The 24,356-nt window shown below is 46.8% G+C and overlaps 1 protein-coding gene across 2 annotated transcripts in view; it reads right to left on the reverse strand.

The window, feature by feature from the left end:
* PPP1R26 (protein phosphatase 1 regulatory subunit 26) overlaps positions 1-24,356 on the reverse strand; it is an 83,549-nt gene that overhangs the window by 49,917 nt on the left and 9,276 nt on the right. The window contains exons 3-4 of one of the 2 annotated variants that reach the window (XM_040442404.1): positions 3,708-3,816; positions 3,027-3,094 (exon numbers count right to left, since the gene is read on the reverse strand). In XM_040442404.1, coding sequence (XP_040298338.1) covers positions 3,027-3,094; positions 3,708-3,816 — 177 coding nt within the window. The remainder of the gene's footprint in view (positions 1-3,026; positions 3,095-3,707; positions 3,817-24,356) is intronic. The other variant, XM_040442403.1, reaches the window with a different exon arrangement.

Here is a 24,356-nt window from a genome sequence, read left to right on the forward strand (position 1 = left end):
GGGCAATAGACTGTATTCTCCTGTCCTACAGTCATCCTCTCCCCTGAAATGTCTGATAACAGGGAGCAATAGACTGTATTCTCCTGTCCTACAGTCATCCTCCCCCCTGAAATGGCTGATAACAGGGAGCAATAGACTGTATTCTCCTGTCCTACAGTCATCCTCTCCCCTGAAATGGCTGATAACAGGGGGCAATAGATTGTATTCTCCTGTCCTAAAGTCATCCTCTCCTCTGAAATGGCTGATAACAGGGGGCAATAGAGTGTATTCTCCTGTCCTACAGTCATCCTCTCCCCTGAAATGGCTGATAACAGAGAGCAATAGACTGTATTCTCCTGTACTACAGTCATCCTCTCCCCTGAAATGGCTGATAACAGGAGGCAATAGACTGTATTCTCCTGTCCTACAGTCATCCTCTCCCCTGAAATGGATGATAACAGGGGGCAATAGACTGTATTCTCCTGTCCTACAGTCATCCTCTCCCCTGAAATGGCTGATAACAGGGGGCAATAGACTGTATTCTCCTGTCCTACAGTCATCCTCCCCCCTGAAATGGCTGATAACAGGGAGCAATAGACTGTATTCTCCTGTCCTACAGTCATCCTCTCCCCTGAAATGTCTGATAACAGGGAGCAATAGACTGTATTCTCCTGTCCTACAGTCATCCTCTCCCCTGAAATGGCTGATAACAGGGGGCAATAGACTGTATTCTCCTGTCCTACAGTCATCCTCTCCCCTGAAATGGCTGATAACAGAGAGCAATAGACTGTATTCTCCTGTACTACAGTCATCCTCTCCCCTGAAATGGCTGATAACAGGAGGCAATAGACTGTATTCTCCTGTCCTACAGTCATCCTCTCCCCTGAAATGGCTGATAACAGGGGGCAATAGACTGTATTCTCCTGTCCTACAGTCATCCTCTCCCCTGACATGGCTGATAACAGGGGGCAATAGACCGTATTCTCCTGTCCTACAGTCATCCTCTCCCCTGAAATGGCTGATAACAGGGAGCAATAGACTGTATTCTCCTGTCCTACAGACATCCTCTCCCCTGAAATGGCTGATAACAGGGGGCAATAGATTGTATTCTCCTGTCCTACAGTCATCCTCTCCCCTGAAATGGCTGATAACAGGGGGCAATAGACTGTATTCTCCTGTCCTACAGTCATCATCTCCCCTGAAATGGCTGATAACAGGGGGTAATAGACTGTATTCTCCTGTACTACAGTCATCCTCTCCCCTGAAATGGCTGATAACAGGGAGCAATAGACTGTATTTTCCTGTCCTACAGTCATCCTCTCCCCTGAAATGTCTGATAACAGGGAGCAATAGACTGTATTCTCCTGTCCTACAGTCATCCTCTCCCCTGAAATGGCTGATAACAGGGGGCAATAGACTGTATTCTCCTGTCCTACAGTCATCCTCTCCCCTGAAATGGCTGATAACAAGGAGCAATAGACTGTATTCTCCTGTCCTACAGTCATCCTCTCCCCTGAAATGGCTGATAACATGGGGCAATAGACTGTATTCTCCTGTCCTACAGTCATCCTCTCCCCTGAAATGGCTGATAACAGGGGGCAATAGATTGTATTCTCCTGTCCTACAGTCATCCTCTCCCCTGAAATGGCTGATAACAGGGAGCAATAGACTGTATTCTCCTGTCCTACAGTCATCCTCTCCCCTGAAATGGCTGATAACAGGGGGCAATAGACTGTATTCTCCTGTCCTACAGTCATCCTCTCCCCCCTGAAATGGCTGATATCAGGGGGCAATAGACTGTATTCTCCTGTTCTACAGTCATCCTCTCCCCTGAAATGGCTGATAACAGGGGGCAATAGACTGTATTCTCCTGTCCTACAGTCATCCTGTCCCCTGAAATGGCTGATAACAGGGAGCAATAGACTGTATTCTCCTGTCCTACAGTCATCCTCTCCCCTGAAATGGCTGATAACAGTGAGCAATAGACTGTATTCTCCTGTCCTACAGTCATCCTCTCCCCTGAAATGGCTGATAACAGGGGGTAATAGACTGTATTCTCCTGTCCTACAGTCATCCTCTCCCCTGAAATGTCTGATAACAGGGGGCAATAGACTGTATTCTCCTGTCCTACAGTCATCCTCTCCCCTGAAATGGCTGATAACAGGGGGCAATAGACTGTATTCTCCTGTCCTACAGTCATCCTCTCCCCTGAAATGGCTGATAACAGGGGGCAATAGACTGTATTCTCCTGTCCTACAGTCATCCTCTCCCCTGAAATGGCTGATAACAGGGGGCAATAGACTGTATTCTCCTGTCCTACAGTCATCCTCTCCCCTGAAATGGCTGATAACTGGGAGCAATAGACTGTATTCTCCTGTCCTACAGTCATCCTCCCCCTGAAATGGCTGATAACAGCGGGCAATAGACTGTATTCTCCTGTCCTACAGTCATCCTCTCCCCTGAAATGGCTGATAACAGGGGGCAATAGACTGTATTCTCCTGTCCTACAATCATCCTCTCCCCTGAAATGGCTGATAACAGGGAGCAATAGACTGTATTCTCCTGTCCTACAGTCATCCTCTCCCCTGAAATGGCTGATAACAGGGGGCAATAGACTGTATTCTCCTGTCCTACAGTCATCCTCTCCCCTGAAATGGCTGATAACAGGGGGCAATAGACTGTATTCTCCTGTCCTACAGTCATCCTCTCCCCTGAAATGGCTGATAACAGGGGGCAATAGACTGTATTCTCCTGTCCTACAGTCATCCTCTCCCCTGAAATGGCTGATAACAGGGGGCAATAGACTGTATTCTCCTGTCCTACAGTCATCCTCTCCCCTGAAATGGCTGATAACAGGGGGCAATAGATTGTATTCTCCTGTCCTACAGTCATCCTCTCCCCTGAAATGGCTGATAACAGGGGGCAATAGATTGTATTCTTCTGTCCTACAGTCATCCTCTCCCCTGAAATGGCTGATAACAGGGGGCAATAGATTGTATTCCCCTCTGTACAGACAATGTGTAATGTCCCTGTAAGTGTAACCTCACCTGTGTGATGTTGGCGTTGTAAGCCGGCGCAGTGGGATCCTTGTATGAAGATCTTTTACTTTATGAACCTAATAAAAACAGATGGAACCAGAACTTTACTGCATGACAAGCGGCTCCAGAAACATTGCAGTAAGTATGGGCGGAGCGGTGGTCACATGTGGTCCGATCAGTATAACAATACTATTATATAATAATAAATAATAATAATATAGGGGAGTTGGACCCCAAGAGGTGATGAGTCCTTCGGGTTCCATATTTCTACACTACTTCTGTGGCTCTCTAACAGACTTTATTCTTCAAATTCTCACTCTTTTGAACATCTTTGCTTGTTGTCAGTGAATGGATATGTTCTTGCTTACATCTAGAGGCTGAAAACCCATCCTGACCTAGTAGAGCTGAAGGTTTCTTACAATATATCGGTGTACACAAACACAGGAGCAGCACAAATCTTTACTGTCCTGTCCTAGTCTGACATGTTGTAACAAACATCAGCTGTGCGTGTGATACTATTAGTTTAACATCAGGGCAGGATTTTCATTCACAGACATCAGAGATCTTACAAATGGTGATGAAGGATGGAAAACTAAAGTCTATAAGACACAATGGACTGAGGGGGTGAAACATGTCATATGGCTCGGCGGCTCGCTATATACAGACCGCTTACCATATATACCGCTATACCTGAGACATGATGCTATCCGCTCTTCTGCGCAGGTGTAAGCGCTTACAGATCTCCTCGGGGGACAGGGATATATAGGAACGTGTCATCCATCCTGGGTCTATGGAGCAGCTGGAGAGAATAAAGCGAAAGGTTAGAGGTCCGGCCATTGAAAGGGAAACCGAGCGTGGGCTTCGAGGCCCAGCTCTCTATCTAAATACTCTCTCTAGTTGTTACTGTATAATCTGTATGCAGTGAGCTCCCTCTAGTGGTGGCTGTAAAATCTGTATGTAGTGAGCTCCCTCTAGTGGTGGCTGTATAATCTGTATGTAGTGAGCTCCCTCTAGTGGTGGCTGTATAATCTGTATGTAGTGAGCTCCCCCTAGTCGTGGCTGTATAATCTGTATGTAGTGAGCTCCCTCTAGTGGTGGCTGTATAATCTGTATGTAGTGAGCTCCTCCTAGTGGTGGCTGTATAATCTGTATGTAGCGAGCTCCCCCTAGTGGTGGCTGTATAATCTGTATGTAGTGAGCTCTCTCTAGTGGTGGCTGTATAATCTCTATGTAGTGAGCTCCCTCTAGTGGTGGCTGTATAATCTGTATGTAGTGAGCTCCTCCTAGTGGTGGCTGTATAATCTGTATGTAGTGAGCTCCCTCTAGTGGTGGCTGTATAATCTCTATGTAGTGAGCTCCCTCTAGTGGTGGATGTATAATCTGTATGTAGTGAGCTCCCTCTAGTGGTGACTGTATAATCTGTATGTAGTGAGCTCCCTCTAGTGGTGGCTGTATAATCTGTATGTATCCTACAGTCATCCTCTCCCCTGAAATGGCTAATAACAGGGGGCAATAGATTGTATTCTCCTGTCCTACAGTCATCCTCTCCCCTGAAATGGCTGATAACAGGGGGCAATAGACTGTATTCTCCTGTCCTACAGTCATCCTCTCCCCTGAAATGGCTGATAACAGGGGGCAATAGACTGTATTCTCCTGTCCTACAGTCATCCTCTCCCTGAAATGGCTGATAACAGGGGGCAATAGACTGTATTCTCCTGTCCTACAGTCATCCTCTCCCCTGAAATGGCTGATAACAGGGGGCAATAGATTGTATTCTCCTGTCCTACAGTCATCCTCTCCCATGAAATGGCTGATAACGGGGGGCAATAGATTGTATTCTCCTGTCCTACAGTCATCCTCTCCCCTGAAATGGCTGATAACAGGGGGCAATAGATTGTATTCTCCTGTCCTACAGTCATCCTCTCCCCTGAAATGGCTGATAACAGGGGGCAATAGACTGTATTCTCCTGTCCTACAGTCATCCTCCCCCTGAAATGGCTGATAACAGGGGGCAATAGATTGTATTCTCCTGTCCTACAGTCATCCTCTCCTCTGAAATGGCTCCCTCTAGTGGTGGCTGTATAATCTGTATAGAGTGAGCTCCCTCTAGTGGTCACAGTATAATCTGAATGCAGTGAGCTCCCTCTAGTGGTGACAGTATAATCTGTATGCAGTGAGCTCCCTCTAGTGGTGACAGTATAATCTGTATGTAGTGAGCTCCCTCTAGTGGTGGCTGTATAATCTGTATGTAGTGAGCTCCCCCTAGTGGTGGCTGTATAATCTGTATGTAGTGAGCTCCCTTTAGTGGTGGCTGTATAATCTGTATGTAGTGAGATTCCTCTAGTGGTGGCTATATAATCTGTATGTAGTGAGCTCCCTCTAGTGGTGGCTGTATAATCTGTATGTAGTGAGCTCCTCCTAGTGGTGACTGTATTATATGCATGTAGTGAGCTCCCTCTAGTGGTGACTGTATAATCTGTATGTAGTGAGCTCCCTCTAGTGGTGGCTGTATAATCTGTATGTAGTGAGCTCCTCCTAGTGGTGACTGTATAATCTGTATGTAGTGAGCTTCCTCTAGTGGTGGCTGTATAATCTGTATGTAGTGAGCTCCCTCTAGTGGTGGCTGTATAATCTGTATGTAGTAAGCTTCCTCTAGTGGTGGCTGTCTAATCTGTATTTAGTAAGCTTCCTCTAGTGGTGGCTGTAAAATCTGTATGTAGTAAGCTTTATATAGTGGTGGCTGTCTAATCTGTATGTAGAAAGCTTCCTCTAGTGGAGGCTGTATAATCTGTACGTAGTGAGCTCCCTCTAGTGGTGGCTGTATAATCAGTATGTAGTGAGCTCCTCTAGTGGTGGCTGTATAATCTGTATGTAGTGAGCTCCTCCTAGTGGTGACTGTATAATCTGTATGTAGTGAGCTCCTCCTAGTGGTGACTGTATAATCTGTATGTAGTGAGCTCCTCTAGTGGTGGCTGTATAATCTGCATGTAGTGAGCTCCCTCTAGTGGTGACTGTATAATCTGTATCTAGTGAGCTCCCTCTAGTGGTGGCTGTATAATCTGTATGTAGTGAGCTCCCTCTAGTGGTGGCTGTATAATCTGTATTTAGTAAGCTTCCTCTAGTGGTGGCTGTATAATCTGTATGTAGTGAGCTCCTCTAGTGGTGGCTGAAAAATCTTTATGTAGTAAGCTTCATATAGTGGTGGCTGTCTAATCTGTACGTAGTGAGCTCCCTCTAGTGGTGGCTGTATAATCAGTATGTAGTAAACTCCTCTAGTGGTGGCTGTATAATCTGTATGTAGTGAGCTCCCTCTAGTGGTGGCTGTATATTCTGTATGTAGTAAGCTCCCCATAGTGGTGGCTGTATAATCTGTATGTAGTGAGCTCCCCTAGTGGTGGCTGTATAATCTGTATGTAGTGAGCTCCTCCTAGTGGTGACTGTATAATCTGTATGTAGTGAGCTCCCTCTAGTGGTGGCTGTATAATCTGTATGTAGTAAGCTTCCTCTAGTGGTGGCTGTATAATCTGTATGTAGTGAGCTCCCTCTAGTGGTGGCTATATAATCAGTATGTAGTGAGCTCCTCTAGCGGTGGCTGTATAATCTGTATGTAGTGAGCTCCCTCTAGTGGTGGCTGTATAATCTGTATGTAGTGAACTCCCTCTAGTGGTGGCTGTATAATCTGTGTGCAGTGAGCTCCATCTAGTGGTGGCTGTATAATCTGTATGTAGTAAGCTTCCTCTAGTGGTGGCTGTATAATCTGTATGTAGTGAGCTCCCTCTAGTGGTGGCTATATAATCTGTATGTAGTGAGCTCCCTCTAGCGGTGGCTGTATAATCTGTATGTAGTGAGCTCCCTCTAGTGGTGGCTGTATAATCTGTGTGCAGTGAGCTCCATCTAGTGGTGGCTGTATAATCTGTATGTAGTAAGCTTCCTCTAGTGGTGGCTGTAAAGTCACAAACATGATACATTCCCCCCTTTTGTCTGTGACCCCAAAAAACTGTGAGTTGGTGTAGTTTGTCACAGTTGCATTCAGGCCATGCCCCCTCGTCAGGCAAGGCGTAAAAAAAACCTTTGAAAAGTGTGGTGGGTAAATGTTGTGTAAAGCATGCAAGGTGCAAAATGACACAAAAACAGACACATTCTCAATAGTAGATCTGCCCCATTGTGTTCAGACTATCCTTTTTGCAATATACAGTACAGACCAAAAGTTTGGACACACCTTCTCATTCAAAGAGTTTTCTTTATTTTCATGACTATGAAAGCATCAAAACTATGAATTAACACATGTGGAATTATATACATAACAAACAAGTGTGAAACAACTGAAAATATGTCATATTCTAGGTTCTTCAAAGTAGCCACCTTTTGCTTTGATTACTGCTTTGCACACTCTTGATGAGCTCCAAGAGGTCGTCCCCTGAAATGGTCTTCACTTCACAGGTGTGCCCTGTCAGGTTTAATAAGTGGGATTTCTTGCCTTATTAATGGGGTTGGGACCATCAGTTGCGTTGAGGAGAAGTCAGGTGGATACACAGCTGATAGTCCTACTGAATAGACTGTTAGAATTTGTATTATGGCAAGAAAAAAGCAGCTTAGTAAAGAAAAACGAGTGGCCATCATTACTTTAGGAAATGAAGGTCAGTCAGTCAGCCGAAAAATTGGGAAAACTTTGAAAGTAAGGGCTATTTGACCATGAAGGAGAGTGATGGGGTGCTGCGCCAGATGACCTGGCCTCCACAGTCACCGGACCTGAACCCAATCGAGATGGTTTGGGGTGAGCTGGACCGCAGAGTGAAGGCAAAAGGGCCAACAAGTGCTAAGCATCTCTGGGAACTCCTTCAAGACTGTTGGAAGACCATTTCAGGGGACTACCTCTTGAAGCTTATCAAGAGAATGCCAAGAGTGTGCAAAGCAGTAATCAAAGCAAAAGGTGGCTACTTTGAAGAACCTAGAATATGACATATTTTCAGTTGTTTCACACTTGTTTGTTATGTATATAATTCCACATGTGTTAATCCATAGTTTTGATGCCTTCGTAGTTATGAAAATAAAGTAAACTCTTTGAATGAGAAGGTGTGTCCAAACTTTTGGTCTGTACTGTATGTGTAAAGCTGCTTCATCTATATCTTTCTGGAATAATTAATATACTATATACATATAATGTGCTTCATGTATGATACATAAAAGACATGTGACAAGCAGTAGGTGCCATTATACAAGGGCAGACCGCAGCCATCTGCTATTAGTGAGTTCTGCTGAAAACCCGATGAAAGGTTCTCTATCGTCCTGGCTTCAGTCAGTCGCAGTTGTTTCAGGGTCAGGTCTTCTCTCCACTGAAAAACCCAGTAATTAAAGAAACGCTCCAGTCATTACATAGGACTGCTGACGCCCCCGTTGATAATCAGGATAAAGAATTGAGGATTGGCCCCTGGGGACACCGATTAACATGGGAGCTATATAACAACCACAAACTGCTACAATGTAGAAACAGTAGTGTAACACTGTAAGCGCTACAATGTAACAGGGGGGAGGAGCTAAAGATACAGGGGGGCTCCCTGCTGACCGGAGGGTTTCTTTAATACTCAACGTTCGTTGCGTGAACGGAGGACGCAGATGAACCAGCGCAGACACCACCTCCTCCACAGAAGGAAGAGTGTCTGAAAGCTTTAACATCTGGAAGGAGAAAGAACTAACATGAGGGAGGAGAGACGTAGAAGACCCGGTGATGACTGATATTCAGCCCCTGTATAAACAGATGAGGGGAATTTTCATTTATTTTTTAGAAAGTTTCTTTCAAACTTTCTTGCATCTCTCCTAAACCCAATGCTAAACAAATGGCCCAGATTTACTGATGTCTCTACACCAGAAATGTCTCTAAAGTCTTGCAAATTGTCGCATCCAGAGTTTATACACTTTCATGCTCGAGAAATGGGTGGGGCTTAGTACAAAAGATGGGGCTTCAAAAGAAAGGGAGCGGGGCCTACGATGTACCGTTTTGCACCACAATCTGTTTTAAAGTAAGTCAACGAATAGTTAATAAAGAATCAGAGACGTGTGTCTCTCCCTTCATCAGATTTATCATCCAGCCGGGCTAAATTTATGCCATCTACATCATTAGTAAATCTGGTGCTGGTCTAGAGGGCGGGCTAAGCTTACACCCTCTATAGGATTAGTAAATCTGGGGCAGATCCGGGCTAAACTTACCAAATCTATAGGATTAGTAAATCTGGAACTGGTCTAGAGGCCGAGCTAAGCTTAGACAGTCTATAGGATCAGTAAAGCTGGAGCAGGTCTAGAGGCCGGGCTAAGCATACACCCTCTATACAGGATTAAGAAATCTGAACCAGGTCTAGAAGCCGGGCTAAGCTTACACCCTCTATAGGATTAGTAAATCTGGGGCAAGTCTAGAGGCCGGGCTAAACTTACACACTCTATAGAATTAGTAAATCTGGAGCAGGTTTAGAGGCCAGGCTAAGCTTACACCATCTATAGGATTAGTAAATCTGGAGCAGGTCTAGAGGCCGGGCTAAGTTCACACCAAATATAGGATTAGTAAATCTGGAGCAGGTCTAGAGGCCGGGCAAAGCTTACACCATCTATAGGATTAGTAAATCTGGAGCAGGTCTAGAGGATGGGCTAAGCTTACACCATCTATAGGATTAGTACATCTGGAGCAGGTCTAGAGGCCGGGCTAAGCTTACACCGTCTATAGGATTAGTAAATCTGGAGGAAGTCTAGAGGCTGAGCTAAGCTTACACCATCTATAGGATTAGTAAATCTGGAGCAGGTCTACAGGCCGGGCTAAACTCACACCAACTATAAGATTAGTAAATCTGGAGCAGGTCTAGAGGCCGGGCTAAGCTTACACCATCTATAGGATTAGTAAGTCTGGAGCAGGTCTAGAGGCCAGGCTAAGCTTACACAATCTATAGGATTAGTAAATCTGGAACAGGTCTAGAGGCCAGGCAAAGCTTACACCATCTATAGAATTAGTAAATCTGTAGCAGGTCTAGAGGCCGGGCTAAGCTTACACGGTCTATAGGATTAGTAAATCTGGAGCAGGTCTAGAGGCCGGGCTAATCTTACACTGTCTATAGGATTAGTAAATCTGGAGCAGGTCTAGAGGCCGGGCTAAGCTTACACCATCTATAGGATTAGTAAATCTGAATCAGGTTTAGAGGCCAGGCTAAGCTTACACCATCTATAGGATTAGTAAATCTGGAGCAGGTCTAGAGGCCGGGCAAAGCTTACACCATCTATAGGATTAGTAAATCTGGAGCAGGTCTAGAGGATGAGCTAAGCTTACACCATCTATAGGATTAGTAAATCTGGAGCAGGTTTAGAGGATGGGCTAAGCTTACACCGTCTATAGGATTAGTAAATCTGGAGGAAGTCTAGAGGCTGAGCTAAGCTTACACCATCTATAGGATTAGTAAGTCTGGAGCAGGTCTAGAGGCCGGGCTAAGCTTACACAATCTATAGGATTAGTAAATCTGGAGCAGGTCTAGAGGCCGGGCAAAGCTTACACCATCTATAAGATTAGTAAATCTAGAGCAGGTCTAGAGGCCGGGCTAAACTCACACCACCTATAGGATTAGTAATTCTGGGGCAGGTCTAGAGGCTGGGCTAAGCTTACACCATCTATAGGATTAGTAAGTCTGGAGCAGGTCTAGAAATCGGGCCAAACTTGCACAACCTATAGGATTAGTAAATCTGGAGTAGGTCTAGAGGCTGGGCTAAGCTTACACCGTCTATAGGATTAGTAAATCTAGGTCAGGTCTAGAGGCCGGGCTAAACTTACACCATCTATACGATTAGTAAATCTGTAGCTGGTCTAGAGGCAGAGCTAAGCTTACACCATCTATAGGATTAGTAAATCTGGAGCAGGTCTAGAGGCCGGGCTAAGCTTACACCCTCTATAGGATTATTTAATCTGGAGCAGAACTATAGGCCAAGCTAAGCCTACACCGTCTATAGGATTAGTATTTCTGGAGGAGCTCTAGAGGCCAGGCTAAGCTTACACCATCTATAGGATTAGTAAATCTGGAGCAGGTCTAGAGGATGGGCTAAGCTTACACCGTCTATAGGATTAGTAAATCTGGAGGAGGTCTAGAGGCCGAGCTAAGCTTTCACCATCTATAGGATTAGAAAATCTGGAGCAGGTCTAGAGGCCGGGCTAAACTCACACCACCTATAGGATTAGTAATTCTGGGTCAGGTCTAGAGGCTGGGCTAAGTTTACACCATCTATAGGATTAGTAAGTCTAATGCAGGTCTAGAAACCGGGCTAAGCTTACACAACCTATAGGATTAGTACATCTGGAGCAGGTCTAGAGGCCAGGCTAAGCTTACACCATCTATAAGATTAGTTAATATGGAGCAGGTCTAGAGGACGGGCTAAGCTTGCACAACCTATAGGATTAGTAAATCTGGAGCATGTCTAGAGGCCGGGCTAAGCTCACACCAAATATAGGATTAGTAAAACTGGAGCAGGTACTGTTGAGGGGTTAATCGCGCGGATCACAGCGTCCTGTCAGAGGTCGGGTGCCGGGAATGTTTGTCTGGCATTGGTGGCAGTGGGCAGTTCCGATCGGAGTCCCAGCAGTGGAATGCTGGGGCTCCGATCGGTTACCATGGCAGCCAGGACGCTACTGAAGTCCTGGCTGCGATGGTATGTTAGTGAGCAGCATTATACTCACGTGCCGCCGTGATCGCCTTCTTCTCATAGGTCTGTGCGGCGCATTGCTAATGCAATAAGCATTAGCAATGAGCCGCACAGACAGAAGAAGGAGCGCCCGGCGGCCACGGCGCACGTGGGTATAATGCTGCTCACTAACATACCATCGCAGCCAGGACTTCAGTAGCGTGACTCCTGGCTGCCATGGTAACCGATCGGAGCCCCAGCATTCCACTGCTTGGACTCCGATCGGAACTGCCCACTGCCACCAATGCCAGACAAACATTCCCGGCACCCGACCTCTGACAGGACGCTGTGATCCGCGCGATTAACCCCTCAGCTGAGGGGTTAATCGCGCGGATCACAATGTGCAGTCATCGGGGCCGGGATATGGCCGGCACATTGGTATTCAGGCATTCATTGGTGGCGCAGTGGCCACAGTCCCTCCCCTCCTCCTCTGTTCTCATTGGTGGCCAGCAGCAGCCACGCACAGTGGGGAGGGAGGGACTCCTGTCATTCTCCACTGTGCCGGCTCAGGAAACCATGGTGCGCGCCCAGAGCGCATCTTTGAAAACGGGCTGACAAATACCCAAGCGCCAGGACCAAATTCTTGGTCGCCATGGCGACCTGGGATTTGTCGAGCCCTGCTCTATAGGATTATTTAATCTGGAGCAGATCTAGAGGCCAGGCTAAGCTTACACCATCTATAGGATTAGTAAATCTGGAGCAGGTCTAGAGGTAGGGGTAAACTTACACCGTCTATAGGATTAGTAAATCTGGAGCAGCTCTAGAGACCGGGCTAAGCTTATACCCTCTATAGGATTAGTAAGTCTGGAGCAGATCTAGAAGCCGAGCTAAGCCTACACCCTCTATAGGATTAGTATTTCTGGAGCTGCGCTAGAGGCCGGGCTAAGCTTACAGCATCTATAGGATTAGTAAATCTGGAGCAGGTCTAGAGGCCGAGCTAAGCTTAGACTGTCTATAGGATTAGTAAATCTAGAGGAGGTCTAAAGGCCGAGCTGAGCTTACACCCTCTATAGGATTAGTAAATCTGGAGCAGGTCTAGAGACCGGGCTAAGCTTACACCGTCTATAGGATTAGTAAATCTGGAGCAGGTCTAGAGACCGGGCTAAGCTTACACAGTCTATAGGATTAGTATTTCTGGAGCAGGTCTAGAGGACGAGCTAAGCTTACACCCTCTATAGGATTAGTAAATCTGGAGCAGGTCTAGAGACCGGGCTAAGCTTACACCCTCTATATAATTATTTAATCTGAAGCAGATCAAGAGGCCGGGCTAAGCCTACACCATCTATAGGATTAGTAAATCTGGAGCAGGTCTAGAGACGGGGCTAAACTTACACCGTCTATAGGATTAGTAAATCTGGAGCAGCTCTAGAGACCGGGCTAAGCTTATACCCTCTATAGGATTATTTATTCTGGAGCAGATCTAGAAGCCGAGCTAAGCCTACACCCTCTTTAGGATTAGTATTTCTGGAGCTGCGCTAGAGGCCGGGCTAAGCTTACAGCATCTATAGGATTAGTAAATCTGGAGCAGGTCTAGAGGCCGAGCTAAGCTTAGACTGTCTATAGGATTAGTAAATCTAGAGGAGGTCTAAAGGCCGAGCTGAGCTTACACCCTCTATAGGATTAGTAAATCTGGAGCAGGTCTAGAGACCGGGCTAAGCTTACACCGTCTATAGGATTAGTAAATCTGGAGCAGGTCTAGAGGACGAGCTAAGCTTACACCCTCTATAGGATTAGTAAATCTGGAGCAGGTCTAGAGACCGGGCTAAGCTTACACCCTCTATATGATTATTTAATCTGAAGCAGATCAAGAGGCCGGGCTAAGCTTACACCATCTATAGGATTAGTAAATCTGGAGCAGGTCTAGAGACGGGGCTAAACTTACACCGTCTATAGGATTAGTAAATCTGGAGCAGCTCTAGAGACCGGGCTAAGCTTATACCCTCTATAGGATTATTTATTCTGGAGCAGATCTAGAAGCCGAGCTAAGCCTACACCCTCTATAGGATTAGTATTTCTGGAGCTGCGCTAGAGGCCGGGCTAAGCTTACAGCATCTATAGGATTAGTAAATCTGGAGCAGGTCTAGAGGCCGAGCTAAGCTTAGACTGTCTATAGGATTAGTAAATCTAGAGGAGGTCTAAAGGCCGAGCTGAGCTTACACCCTCTATAGGATTAGTAAATCTGGAGCAGGTCTAGAGGACGAGCTAAGCTTACACCCTCTATAGGATTAGTAAATCTGGAGCAGGTCTAGAGACCGGGCTAAGCTTACACCCTCTATATGATTATTTAATCTGAAGCAGATCAAGAGGCCGGGCTAAGCCTACACCATCTATAGGATTAGTAAATCTGGAGCAGGTCTAGAGACGGGGCTAAACTTACACCGTCTATAGGATTAGTAAATCTGGAGCAGCTCTAGAGACCGGGCTAAGCTTATACCCTCTATAGGATTATTTATTCTGGAGCAGATCTAGAGGCCGAGCTAAGCCTACACCCTCTATAGGATTAGTATTTCTGGAGCTGCGCTAGAGGCCGGGCTAAGCTTACAGCATCTATAGGATTAGTAAATCTGGAGCAGGTCTAGAGGCCGAGCTAAGCTTAGACTGTCTATAGGATTAGTAAATCTAGAGGAGGTCTAAAGGCCGAGCTGAGCTTACACCCTCTATAGGATTAGTAAATCTGGAGCAGGTCTAGAGACCGGGCTAAGCTTACACCGTCTATAGGATTAGTAAATCTGGAGCAGGTCTAGAGACCGGGCTAAGCTTACACCGTCTATAGGATTAGTATTTCTGGAGCAGGTCTAGAGGACGAGCTAAGCTTACACCCTCTATAGGATTAGTAAATCTGGAGCAGGTCTAGAGACCGGGCTAAGCTTACACCCTCTATATGATTATTTAATCTGAAGCAGATCAAGAGGCCGGGCTAAGCTTACACCATCTATAGGATTAGTAAATCTGGAGCAGGTCTAGAGACCGGGCTCAACTTACACCGTCTATAGGATTAGTAAATCTGGAGCAGGTCTAGAGGACGAGCTAAGGTTATACCACCATCTATAGGATTAGTAATTCTGGAGCAGGTCTAGAGACCGGGCTAAGCTTACACCCTCTATTGGATTAGTATTTCTGGAGCAGGTCTAGAGGACGAGCTAAGGTTATACCACCATCTATAGGATTAGTAATTCTGGGGCAGGTCTAGAGGCCGGGCTAAGCTTACACCATCTATAGGATTAGTAAGTCTGGAGCAGGTCTAGAGGCCGGACTAAGCTTACACCATCCATAGGATTTATTTAATCTATTGCAGATCTAGAGGCCGGGCTAAGCTTACACCATCCATAGGATTATTAAATCTGGAGCAGGTCTAGAGGCCTAGGCTAAGCTTACACCGTCTATAGGATTAGTAAATCTGGAGCAGGTCTAGAGGCCGGGCTAAGCTTACACCGTCTATTGGATTAGTAAATCTGGAGCAGGTCTAGAGGCCGGGCTAAGATTACACCATCTATAGGATTAGTAATTCTGGAGCAGGTCTAGAGGCCGGGCTAAGCTTACACCCTCTATTGGATTAGTAAATCTGGAGCAGGTCTTGGGGCCGGGCTAAGCTTACACCGTCTATAGGATTAGTAAATCTGGAGCAGGTCTAGAGGCCGGGCTAAGCTTACACCGTCTATTGGATTAGTAAATCTGGAGCAGGTCTAGAGGCCGGGCTAAGCTTACAGCATCTATAGGATTAGTAATTCTGGAGCAGGTCTAGAGGCCGGGCTAAGCTTACACCCTCTATTGGATTAGTAAATCTGGAGCAGGTCTAGAGGGCGGGCTAAGCTTACACCGTCTATTGGATTAGTAAATCTGGAGCAGGTCTAGAGGCCGGGCTAAGCTTACACCATCTATAGGATAAGTAAATCTGGAGCAGGTCTAGAGGCCGGGCTAAGCTTACACCATCTATAGGATTAGTAAATCTGGAGCAGGTCTATAGGATTAGTAAATCTGGAGCAGGTCTAGAGGCCGGGCTAAGCTTACACCATCTATAGCAGCGGTTCTCAACCTAGGGGTCGCGACCCCTTTGGGGGTCGATCGGCCCTTTCCGGGGGGTCGCCTGAGGCTTCCTATTGTGGGTCGCCCGCACAACGGCAGCGGCCCCTTATCCTCGCGCACAGGAAGTGATGTCCTATCACTGCCTGTGCTTGAAGGAGCCCAACGTCTGGACGGGTAAGTCGGGCCGCCTGTCTGCTGAGGTCCGAGTTTTTTCGTTAATTACACCGCCGCTGAGCACCACTGCCACCAATGATTTAATTGAGCCTGGCTAATTTTATTTTAATTATTTGGCTGAGCAAGGCTTAATTTATTTGGGGGGACATGAAGCCCCGCTGATTTATTTATTTGGGGGACCCTGAGCACCATTGATTTATTTATTTGGGGGAAACCTGATGCACCGCTGATTTATTTATTTGGGGGAGACCTGAAGCCCCGCTGATTTATTTATTTGGGGGACCCTGAGCACTTCTGATTTATTTATTTGGGGGACCCTGAGCACCATTGATTTATTTAATTGGGGGGGGGGGCCTGAAGCACCGCTGATTTATTTATCTGGGGGACCCTGAGCACCATTGATTTATTTATTTGGGGGAAACCTGATGCACCACTGATTTATTTATTTGGGGGTACCCTGAGCACCGCTGATTTGAATTACTCTGCTTTAATTATGTTCAATTTGTAGCAATAAAAATACATCCTGCATATCAGATATTTACATTACAATTCATAACAGTAGCAAAATTAGTTATGACGTAGCAAGGAAAAAAATGTAATGGTTGGGGGTCACCACAACATGAGGAACTGTATTAAGGGGTCACGGCTTTAGAAAGGTTGAGAACCACTGATCTATAGGATTAGTAAATCTGGAGCAGGTCTAGAGGCCGAGCTAAGCTTAGACCGTCTATAAGATGAGTAAAGCTGGAGCAGGTCTAGAGGCCAGGCTAAGCTTACACCATCTATAGGATTAGTACATCTGGAGCAGGTCTAGAGGCAGAGCTAAGCTTACACCGTCTATAGGATTAGTAAATCTGGAGCAGGTCTAGAGGCCGGGCTAAGCTTACACTATCTATAGGATTAGTAAAGCTGGAGCAGGTCTAGAGGCCAGGCTAAGCTTACACCGTCTATAGGATTAGTAAATCTGGAGCAGGTCTAGAGGCCGGGCTAAGCTTACACTGTCTATAGGATTAATACATCTGGAGCAGGTCTAGAGGCCGGGCTAAGCTTACACCATCTATAGGATTAGTAAATCTGGAGCAGGTCTAGAGGCCGGGCTAAGCTTACACCGTCTATAGGATTAGTACATCTGGAGCAGGTCTAGAGGCAGAGCTAAGCTTACATCGTCTATAGGATTAGTAAATCTGGAGCAGGTCTAGAGGCCGGGCTAAGCTTACACCGTCTATAGGATTAGTAAAGCTGGAGCAGGTCTAGAAGCCGAGCTAAGCTTAGACCGTCTATAACAGTGATGGCGAACCTATGGCACGGGTGCCAGAGGCGGCACTCAGAGCCCTCTCTGTGGGCACCCGCACCCTGGAGAAAGTCTATGGTGTACCAATATGCCTTTGACTTTTCCTGTCATTCATAAGTGCAGGACATGCTATGAACAGCACAGGCAGCACATTGAATGTAGGCAGGTTATTATAGCTAAATGATAAAGTACATGGAAGATATATGAAATTGGTGTTCAGGTTAAATTGCTGTGTTGGCACTTTGTGATAAATAAGTGGGTTTTGGGTTGCAGTTTGGGCACTCGGTCTCTAAGAGGTTCACCATCACTGGTCTATAAGATGAGTAAAGCTGGAGCAGGTCTAGAGGCCAGGCTAAGCTTACACCATCTATAGGATTAGTACATCTGGAGCAGGTCTAGAGGCCGGGCTAAGCTTACACCATCTATAGGATTAGTACATCTGGAGCAGGTCTAGAGGCCGGGCTAAGCTTACACCGTCTATAGGATTAGTAAATCTGGAGCAGGTCTAGAGGCCGGGCTAAGCTTACACCGTCTATAGGATTAGTAAATCTGGAGCAGGTCTAGAGGCCGGGCTAAGCTTACACTGTCTATAGGATTAGTACATCTGGAGCAGGTCTAGAGGCCGGGCTAAGCTTACATCGTCTATAGGATTAGTACATCTGGAGCAGGTCTAGAGGCCGGGCTAAGCTCACACTATCTATAGGATTAGTACATCTGGAGCAGGTCTAGAGGCCGGGCTAAGCTTACACCGTCTATAGGATTAGTCATTCTGGGCAGGTCTAGAGGCCGGGCTAAGCTTACACCGTCTATAGGATTAGTAATTCTGGAGCAGGTCTAGAGGCCGGGCTAAGCTTACACCGTCTATAGGATTAGTAATTCTGGAGCAGGTCTAGAGGCCGGGCTAAGCTTACACTATCTATAGGATTAGTACATCTGGAGCAGGTCTAGAGGCCGGGCTAAGCTTACACCGTCTATAGGATTAGTCATTCTGGGCAGGTCTAGAGGCCGGGCTAAGCTTACACCGTCTATAGGATTAGTAAATCTAGAGCAGGTCTAGAGGCCGGGCTAAGCTTACACTGTCTATAGGATTAGTAAAGCTGGAGCAGGTCTAGAGGCCGAGCTAAGCTTAGACCGTCTATAAGATGAGTAAAGCTGGAGCAGGTCTAGAGGCCAGGCTAAGCTTACACCGTCTATAGGATTAGTAAATCTGGGGCAGGTCTAGAGGCCGGGCTAAGCTTACACCGTCTATAGGATTAGTAAAGCTGGAGCAGGTCTAGAGGCTGAGCTAAGCTTACACTGTTTATAGGATTAGTACATCTGGAGCAGGTCTAGAGGCCGGGCTAAGCTTACACCGTCTATAGGATTAGTACATCTGGAGCAGGTCTAGAGGCCGGGCTAAGCTTACACTGTCTATAGGATTAGTCATTCTGGGCAGGTCTAGAGGCCGGGCTAAGCTTACACCGTCTATAGGATTAGTAATTCTGGAGCAGGTCTAGAGGCCGGGCTAAGCTTACACCGTCTATAGGATTAGTACATCTGGAGCAGGTCTAGAGGCCGGGCTAAGCTTACACCGTCTATAGGATTAGTAAAGCTGGAGCAGGTCTAGAGGCTGAGCTAAGCTTACACTGTTTATAGGATTAGTACATCTGGAGCAGGTCTAGAGGCCGGGCTAAGCTTACACTGTCTATAGGATTAGTCATTCTGGGCAGGTCTAGAGGCCGGGCTAAGCTTACACCGTCTATAGCAGGGGTGCACAACCTGCGGCCCGCGGGCCGCATGCGGCCCCCAGAGCCATGGTTTGCGGCCCCCACCCTGCTGGGCAGAAACACAGCTGATCCTGCAATCAGCTGTGTTTCTGCACAGAGTGCCGCACAGCAGATGGATCACAGGTTTTGCTCCTGCACTGTATCAGGAGCAGAAAGGGTCCCCGGCTATTAGTGAGAGCGCGGAAGCCGAGCAGAAGACAGAAGCGCTTTATTAGCGCTTCTGCCTTCTCCTCTATGAGCGCTCTGCAGTGTAGACCCAGCGATCACGTGATCTCTGGGTGTCTCGGGAACAGAGGAGCGCTGCCCTGGTACAAAGCCTCCGCAGCAGGCTGGTTTCCCTGTAACTGGGGCTCCTTTGGATGCTCCAGTTACAGTAGAAATAGTACAAAAAAAAGTCACTTATTGTCTCCCAAAGGTCTTTCAGTGACCTTAGTTTACCCTTATGTGGTAAAAATATATTAAAAAAAAAAAGTCAGTTTGCATATTTAAAGAATAAGGAGCTATAGTTTGAAAAAATATATACTTTTAAAAAACATTTTGTACAGTTTCCCCCAAATAAAAATTGTTGCAAAAATTATCTTGGTAGTCCAACAAATAAGATAGTTACAACCATTTGAACCACCACGCGTGCTAAATCACAAAAAAGTGTCTGGTCATTAAGGCCTTTTCGAGCCTGGTCATTCAAGCGTTAACCAATAGGCGCCTTCCCCACTAGCAAGGTAATGTGCTTACTGGTTACTGCAGGACGCCTATAACTGGATTGGCAGGAGATGGTGATAACCAGTGAGCTCCGTCATCTACAGTGAAGGAAACCGCTGATTTATAAATAGGAGGCAGGATGGAAGGAAATGTCGCCACTTTTCTGGTAAAAATGAGGCCTGGAGCATGGCCTCTGAAATAGAAAATTCATAATTACCTGCTCCACTCCGCTCTGGTCCTCTGCACTGCCTCCATCTTCCGGTTCCTGCTCTGTTTACACCTGACAGTGCATAACCATGGTCACTTGCATGGCTCCAGTCAATGACTGGCTTCAGCAGTGACACGCTGCTTGTGGCCACATCACTGCCTAAGCCAGTCATTGTCTGGAGTGGTGTATGACCATGTCCATGCACTGCCAGGTGTAAACAGCGGAGGCAGTTCGAAGAACCGGAGAGGCGGGGAGCAGGTAAGTATAACTCTTCGGTTTTAGGGGCTATGCTGCAGCACGATATTTGGGACAATTACTGGGAACAAGTGTTCATAGGAGCGCTTATATCTTATATCTGGCCGGTATAATCGTGCAGCTGATCAGTTGATAAACAAGGAATTGCTCATTTGTCGGCTGATTTGCATATTTTATCAGGATGAAAGATGTCCGATTATCTGCAGCACATCTCCCTGTGTAATCTAAATGAAGGCGGAATGACTGTGGCAGCGATCACTCCTCCCCAGTCACTTTGCACTGGCTTGTGTAATAGGCAGATGCACGCTGATCAACATTTTTTTATTTGCGGCCCCTTGAAATAGAGCGATGTGACAATGCGGCCCCAGACCAAAAAAGGTTGTGCACCCCTGGTCTATAGGATTAGTAATTCTGGAGCAGGTCTAGAGGCCGGGCTAAGCTTACACCGTCTATAGGATTAGTACATCTGGAGCAGGTCTAGAGGCCGGGCTAAGCTTACACCGTCTATAGGATTAGTAATTCTGGAGCAGGTCTAGAGGCCGGGCTAAGCTTACACCGTCTATAGGATTAGTACATCTGGAGCAGGTCTAGAGGCCGGGCTAAGCTTACACCGTCTATAGGATTAGTTAACGTGGTCCAGATTCATTCAGGTTACTGACAAAATGTAGTCAATCCTCAAAAAAAATACGACTCCAGGCAAGTAAATTGCCCACCATATGGGTATGTTCACACATGGCAGCTACTCCGCTGATGCAGATTTACATGTGGCACATCCGCAGCGTGGTACAGTACCAGCAAAGTGACCCTCATCCACGCGCTGTGTAATGAATCGGTGGCATAAATTCACCTGCGTAACGGAAATCTGCGGGTCGTCAGTTTACACTGCGGTTCTCCTCCGCAGGTGTAGGCCTTTGCAGTGGAGGATGACATCCACAGATGTTTCCACACAGGACTTTCCCACTGTATGTTTTGTGTGGACGTACCCTCTGGGCGCTTTCATCATTGTTCTATGACCGTGTTATGCAAACTTTGGTAGAAGTCTCATTTTCAACCCAAATTTCTGACTATTCCTCTTTTTAAACACCCTTATCACTTCAACATAAAAGTGACCTCCGCAGGGCAACACATTTAAAGAGGACCGGTCATCAGAATCAGCCCTATTAGGGTTGTTTCACATGAGCGTGCTCCGTGTGTGAGCGTGGACACTGCTGGTCTTGCAGGATAGCTCGGCATTATACGGATTTCTAATGCTGTGTGTCTCTGCATGACCGTACTGCTCCAGGCTCACAGTAATATGAAGCTGCCCCCATGATGCTGCAGCGGTAAGGTCAGAGACACACAGCATTAGAAATCAGGACCTCCACATTTCCATAAGAAATTAAACTCTTGTTTTCTTTGAAACAGTAAAACAGATTTCGCCATCCAGGTATCATTTGAACCAGCAGGATCAACCCTAGCAGGCAGTGTGGCTGATTTACTAGGGCACGTAGTGATGGAGGGGGGCACTAGACAGAAGACTTCCCATCAGGTTTTGCTCCACTTTATAAAAAGCTTCAACGTCTCACAGTTTGGGACCTGGAAGAAAAACTTCAGCTCTTTAAGAGTTAAAGAGGCGGCCACTTTTTTTTTTTTTTTTACTTTAATGGAGTGGAGCCTACGGTGTTTCAGTGGAGGGGACGTGATGCCACGGCCCTCCATCTGCAGCGTCGTCCACGGAGCGGATAAGGGGGTCGTTGTGTCTTCAATTCTCATGAAAACAGCCCGAAGTTATACAAAATGTGGGAATAAGCAGAAAACCACACGATATCAGGACTCCTGGACCGGACTCTTCGTCAGCGCCGCTCCCCCGATTCTTGTGGATGAGAAAAGTAAGAAATATACAGAGCGGTATCCGTATTTTGCAGACTGACATATGGACTGGGCCACGTGCACAAGGCCGGACGGACTGGATTAAATTTTAAAAAAAGTGACCACCCTTTTCTCACTTAAAGGGGTATTCCAGTTATGCCCCTTTAAAGCAAACCCACAGCAGGAAATTCCCCATTACACTGGGCACCATACCTTAGCGATCCATTGATCCTTTATAATCCAGATGAGCAGTCACAGCGTAGTCTTAGAATAGTTTGGCACCGCCCTGACCCCAACCAATCAGCTGTTTTAGAAGGCATGGGTCCTCCCGTGAGCGCCGCACATTGGATAGTGGCCGTGTTTGGTATCGCGCTTAGCCCCATTCACTTCTATGGAGCTATTGCGAGCGCCGATGCCCTCTCAAACAGCTGATTGTTGGGGGTCCTGGGTGTCAGACCCCACCCATCAGATACTGATGACCCATCCTGAGGACAGGTCGTCAGTATAAAAACCTCAGCAAACCCTTTTAACTGCTCGTTTGCATATGGACTAATCTCCAGAATTAGGGTCCATTCACGCGTCCGTAGCGTACTGCGGATCCGCAACACACGCGGCCGGCACCCCTATAGAAATGCCTATTCTTGTTCGCAGCTGCGGACAAGAATAGGACATGTTCTAGCTTTTGCGGAGCTGCAGACCGGAAGATCGGGGCCGCTGTCCGCATCCATTCTGTCCCCATAGAGAATCAATGGGTCGGCACCCATTCCGCAAAATTGCGGACCCATTTGCGGACGTGTGAATGGAGCTTTAAGTAAACCCTCATTCACGCGTCGGTGGTCTCCACGGACAGCACGTCCCCATTCAATTTAGGCCTCTTCCACAAAACCGTATGGCTTTTTCAGTGTTTTGCGGTCCGTTTTACACAGATCCATTTTTTGTTTGTGCCGTTTTTCAGTATGGCATATACAGTAATTACATAAAAAAAAAATAATTGGGCTGGGCATAAAATTTTCAATAGATGGTTCCGCAAAATCGGAGCGGATACGGAAGTCATACGGATGCATTTCCGTATGTGTTCCGTTTTTTTTGCGGACCCATAATAGGACATGATTTGCGGGCAATAATAGGACATGTTCTATGGGAAAACGGAAATGGAATGCATATGGAGTACATTCAGTTTTTTTTTGCAGAACCATTGAAATTTATGGTTCTGTATACGGACCGTATATGAAACGCAAAAAACAGCTTATAAATGGGGAAAAATACCGGTCGTGTGAAAGAGGCCTTAATGTGAGCATTCACACATCAGTGTCTTAGTACAGTCCGTTTTTGTTTATTGCACGGATGCATGCTCTATTTTGTCCGTCACGTCCATGGACGCCATCCGTGTTTCATGGATCATTAGGAAGGGATGCCTTGAAAATGATTTTTCAGCTGTTCAGTGAAACACGGATGACACACGGACCCATCACTGACCCCAGCACAGACACGGATCGCTAAGTGAGGCTGCGGTGAGCGAGCGCCCGGTGGAAGTAATTTCCTGCTCCCAGATTTCCTCGTAAAGGGTTATGCTGGTAGTAGTGGGACGCCACACCGATGCAGCGGTTCTGTGGGTGGAGTCAGACGATTTCTACCTAACCACATCACAACTTGCTCTAGGCGGCTCGGTGAGCGTTCCTCCAGAGCTGTACTTCTATCGTGTGATGTGTCACCTGACGACCCCAATGACATAACTGAACTCTTCCCTCAGCCGACACCTGTTGCCAAAACAAAGCGTCTCGTGAGGGAACAGTGCGGCGTATGAAACCTGCCCTCCGCCCGCAGAGCAGCTGCGTCCACCGCGTCACTGCGCTAATCTCAGAGGAAACAACATGGGATTATAGTAAAGGGTCGGCCACCTTTCTATCCTTGTGTGTGTTTAATGTTTCCGTTGTATAAATGATCTTTTTCCCGGTTTGCATTCATGTCGTCGTGCACCCTCCCCTCCTGCGCATACTCCGTGTAATTCAGCCCCACTTTCTCCTGTCCCTTCCTGCGTCATCTGTACTGCGCAGACGCCGGAGGAGGCATCCTGCGCATGCTTCGTCTACTCCTGCTCCATGTCTGATTGTGCAGACTCCTGCTGAGGCATCCTGCGCATGCGCTGTCTAAGCTCCCTCCTGCGCACTCTTATCACTGTGTTTTCACACAGGTGCAGAATGATCAATGAGAGTGCGCTGGACGCAGGAGGGAGCCTAGACAGCACATGCGCAGGAGTCTGCACAATCAGATATGGGAAGAAGTGGAGCAGGAGTAGACGAAGCATGCGCAGGACGCCTCCTCCAGCATCTGCACAGTGATGACGCAGGAAGGGACAGGAGAAAGTGGGGATG

Source organism: Bufo bufo, chromosome 8 (assembly GCF_905171765.1).
Source record: "Bufo bufo chromosome 8, aBufBuf1.1, whole genome shotgun sequence".
NCBI classification, from domain to species: Eukaryota; Metazoa; Chordata; class Amphibia; order Anura; family Bufonidae; genus Bufo; species Bufo bufo.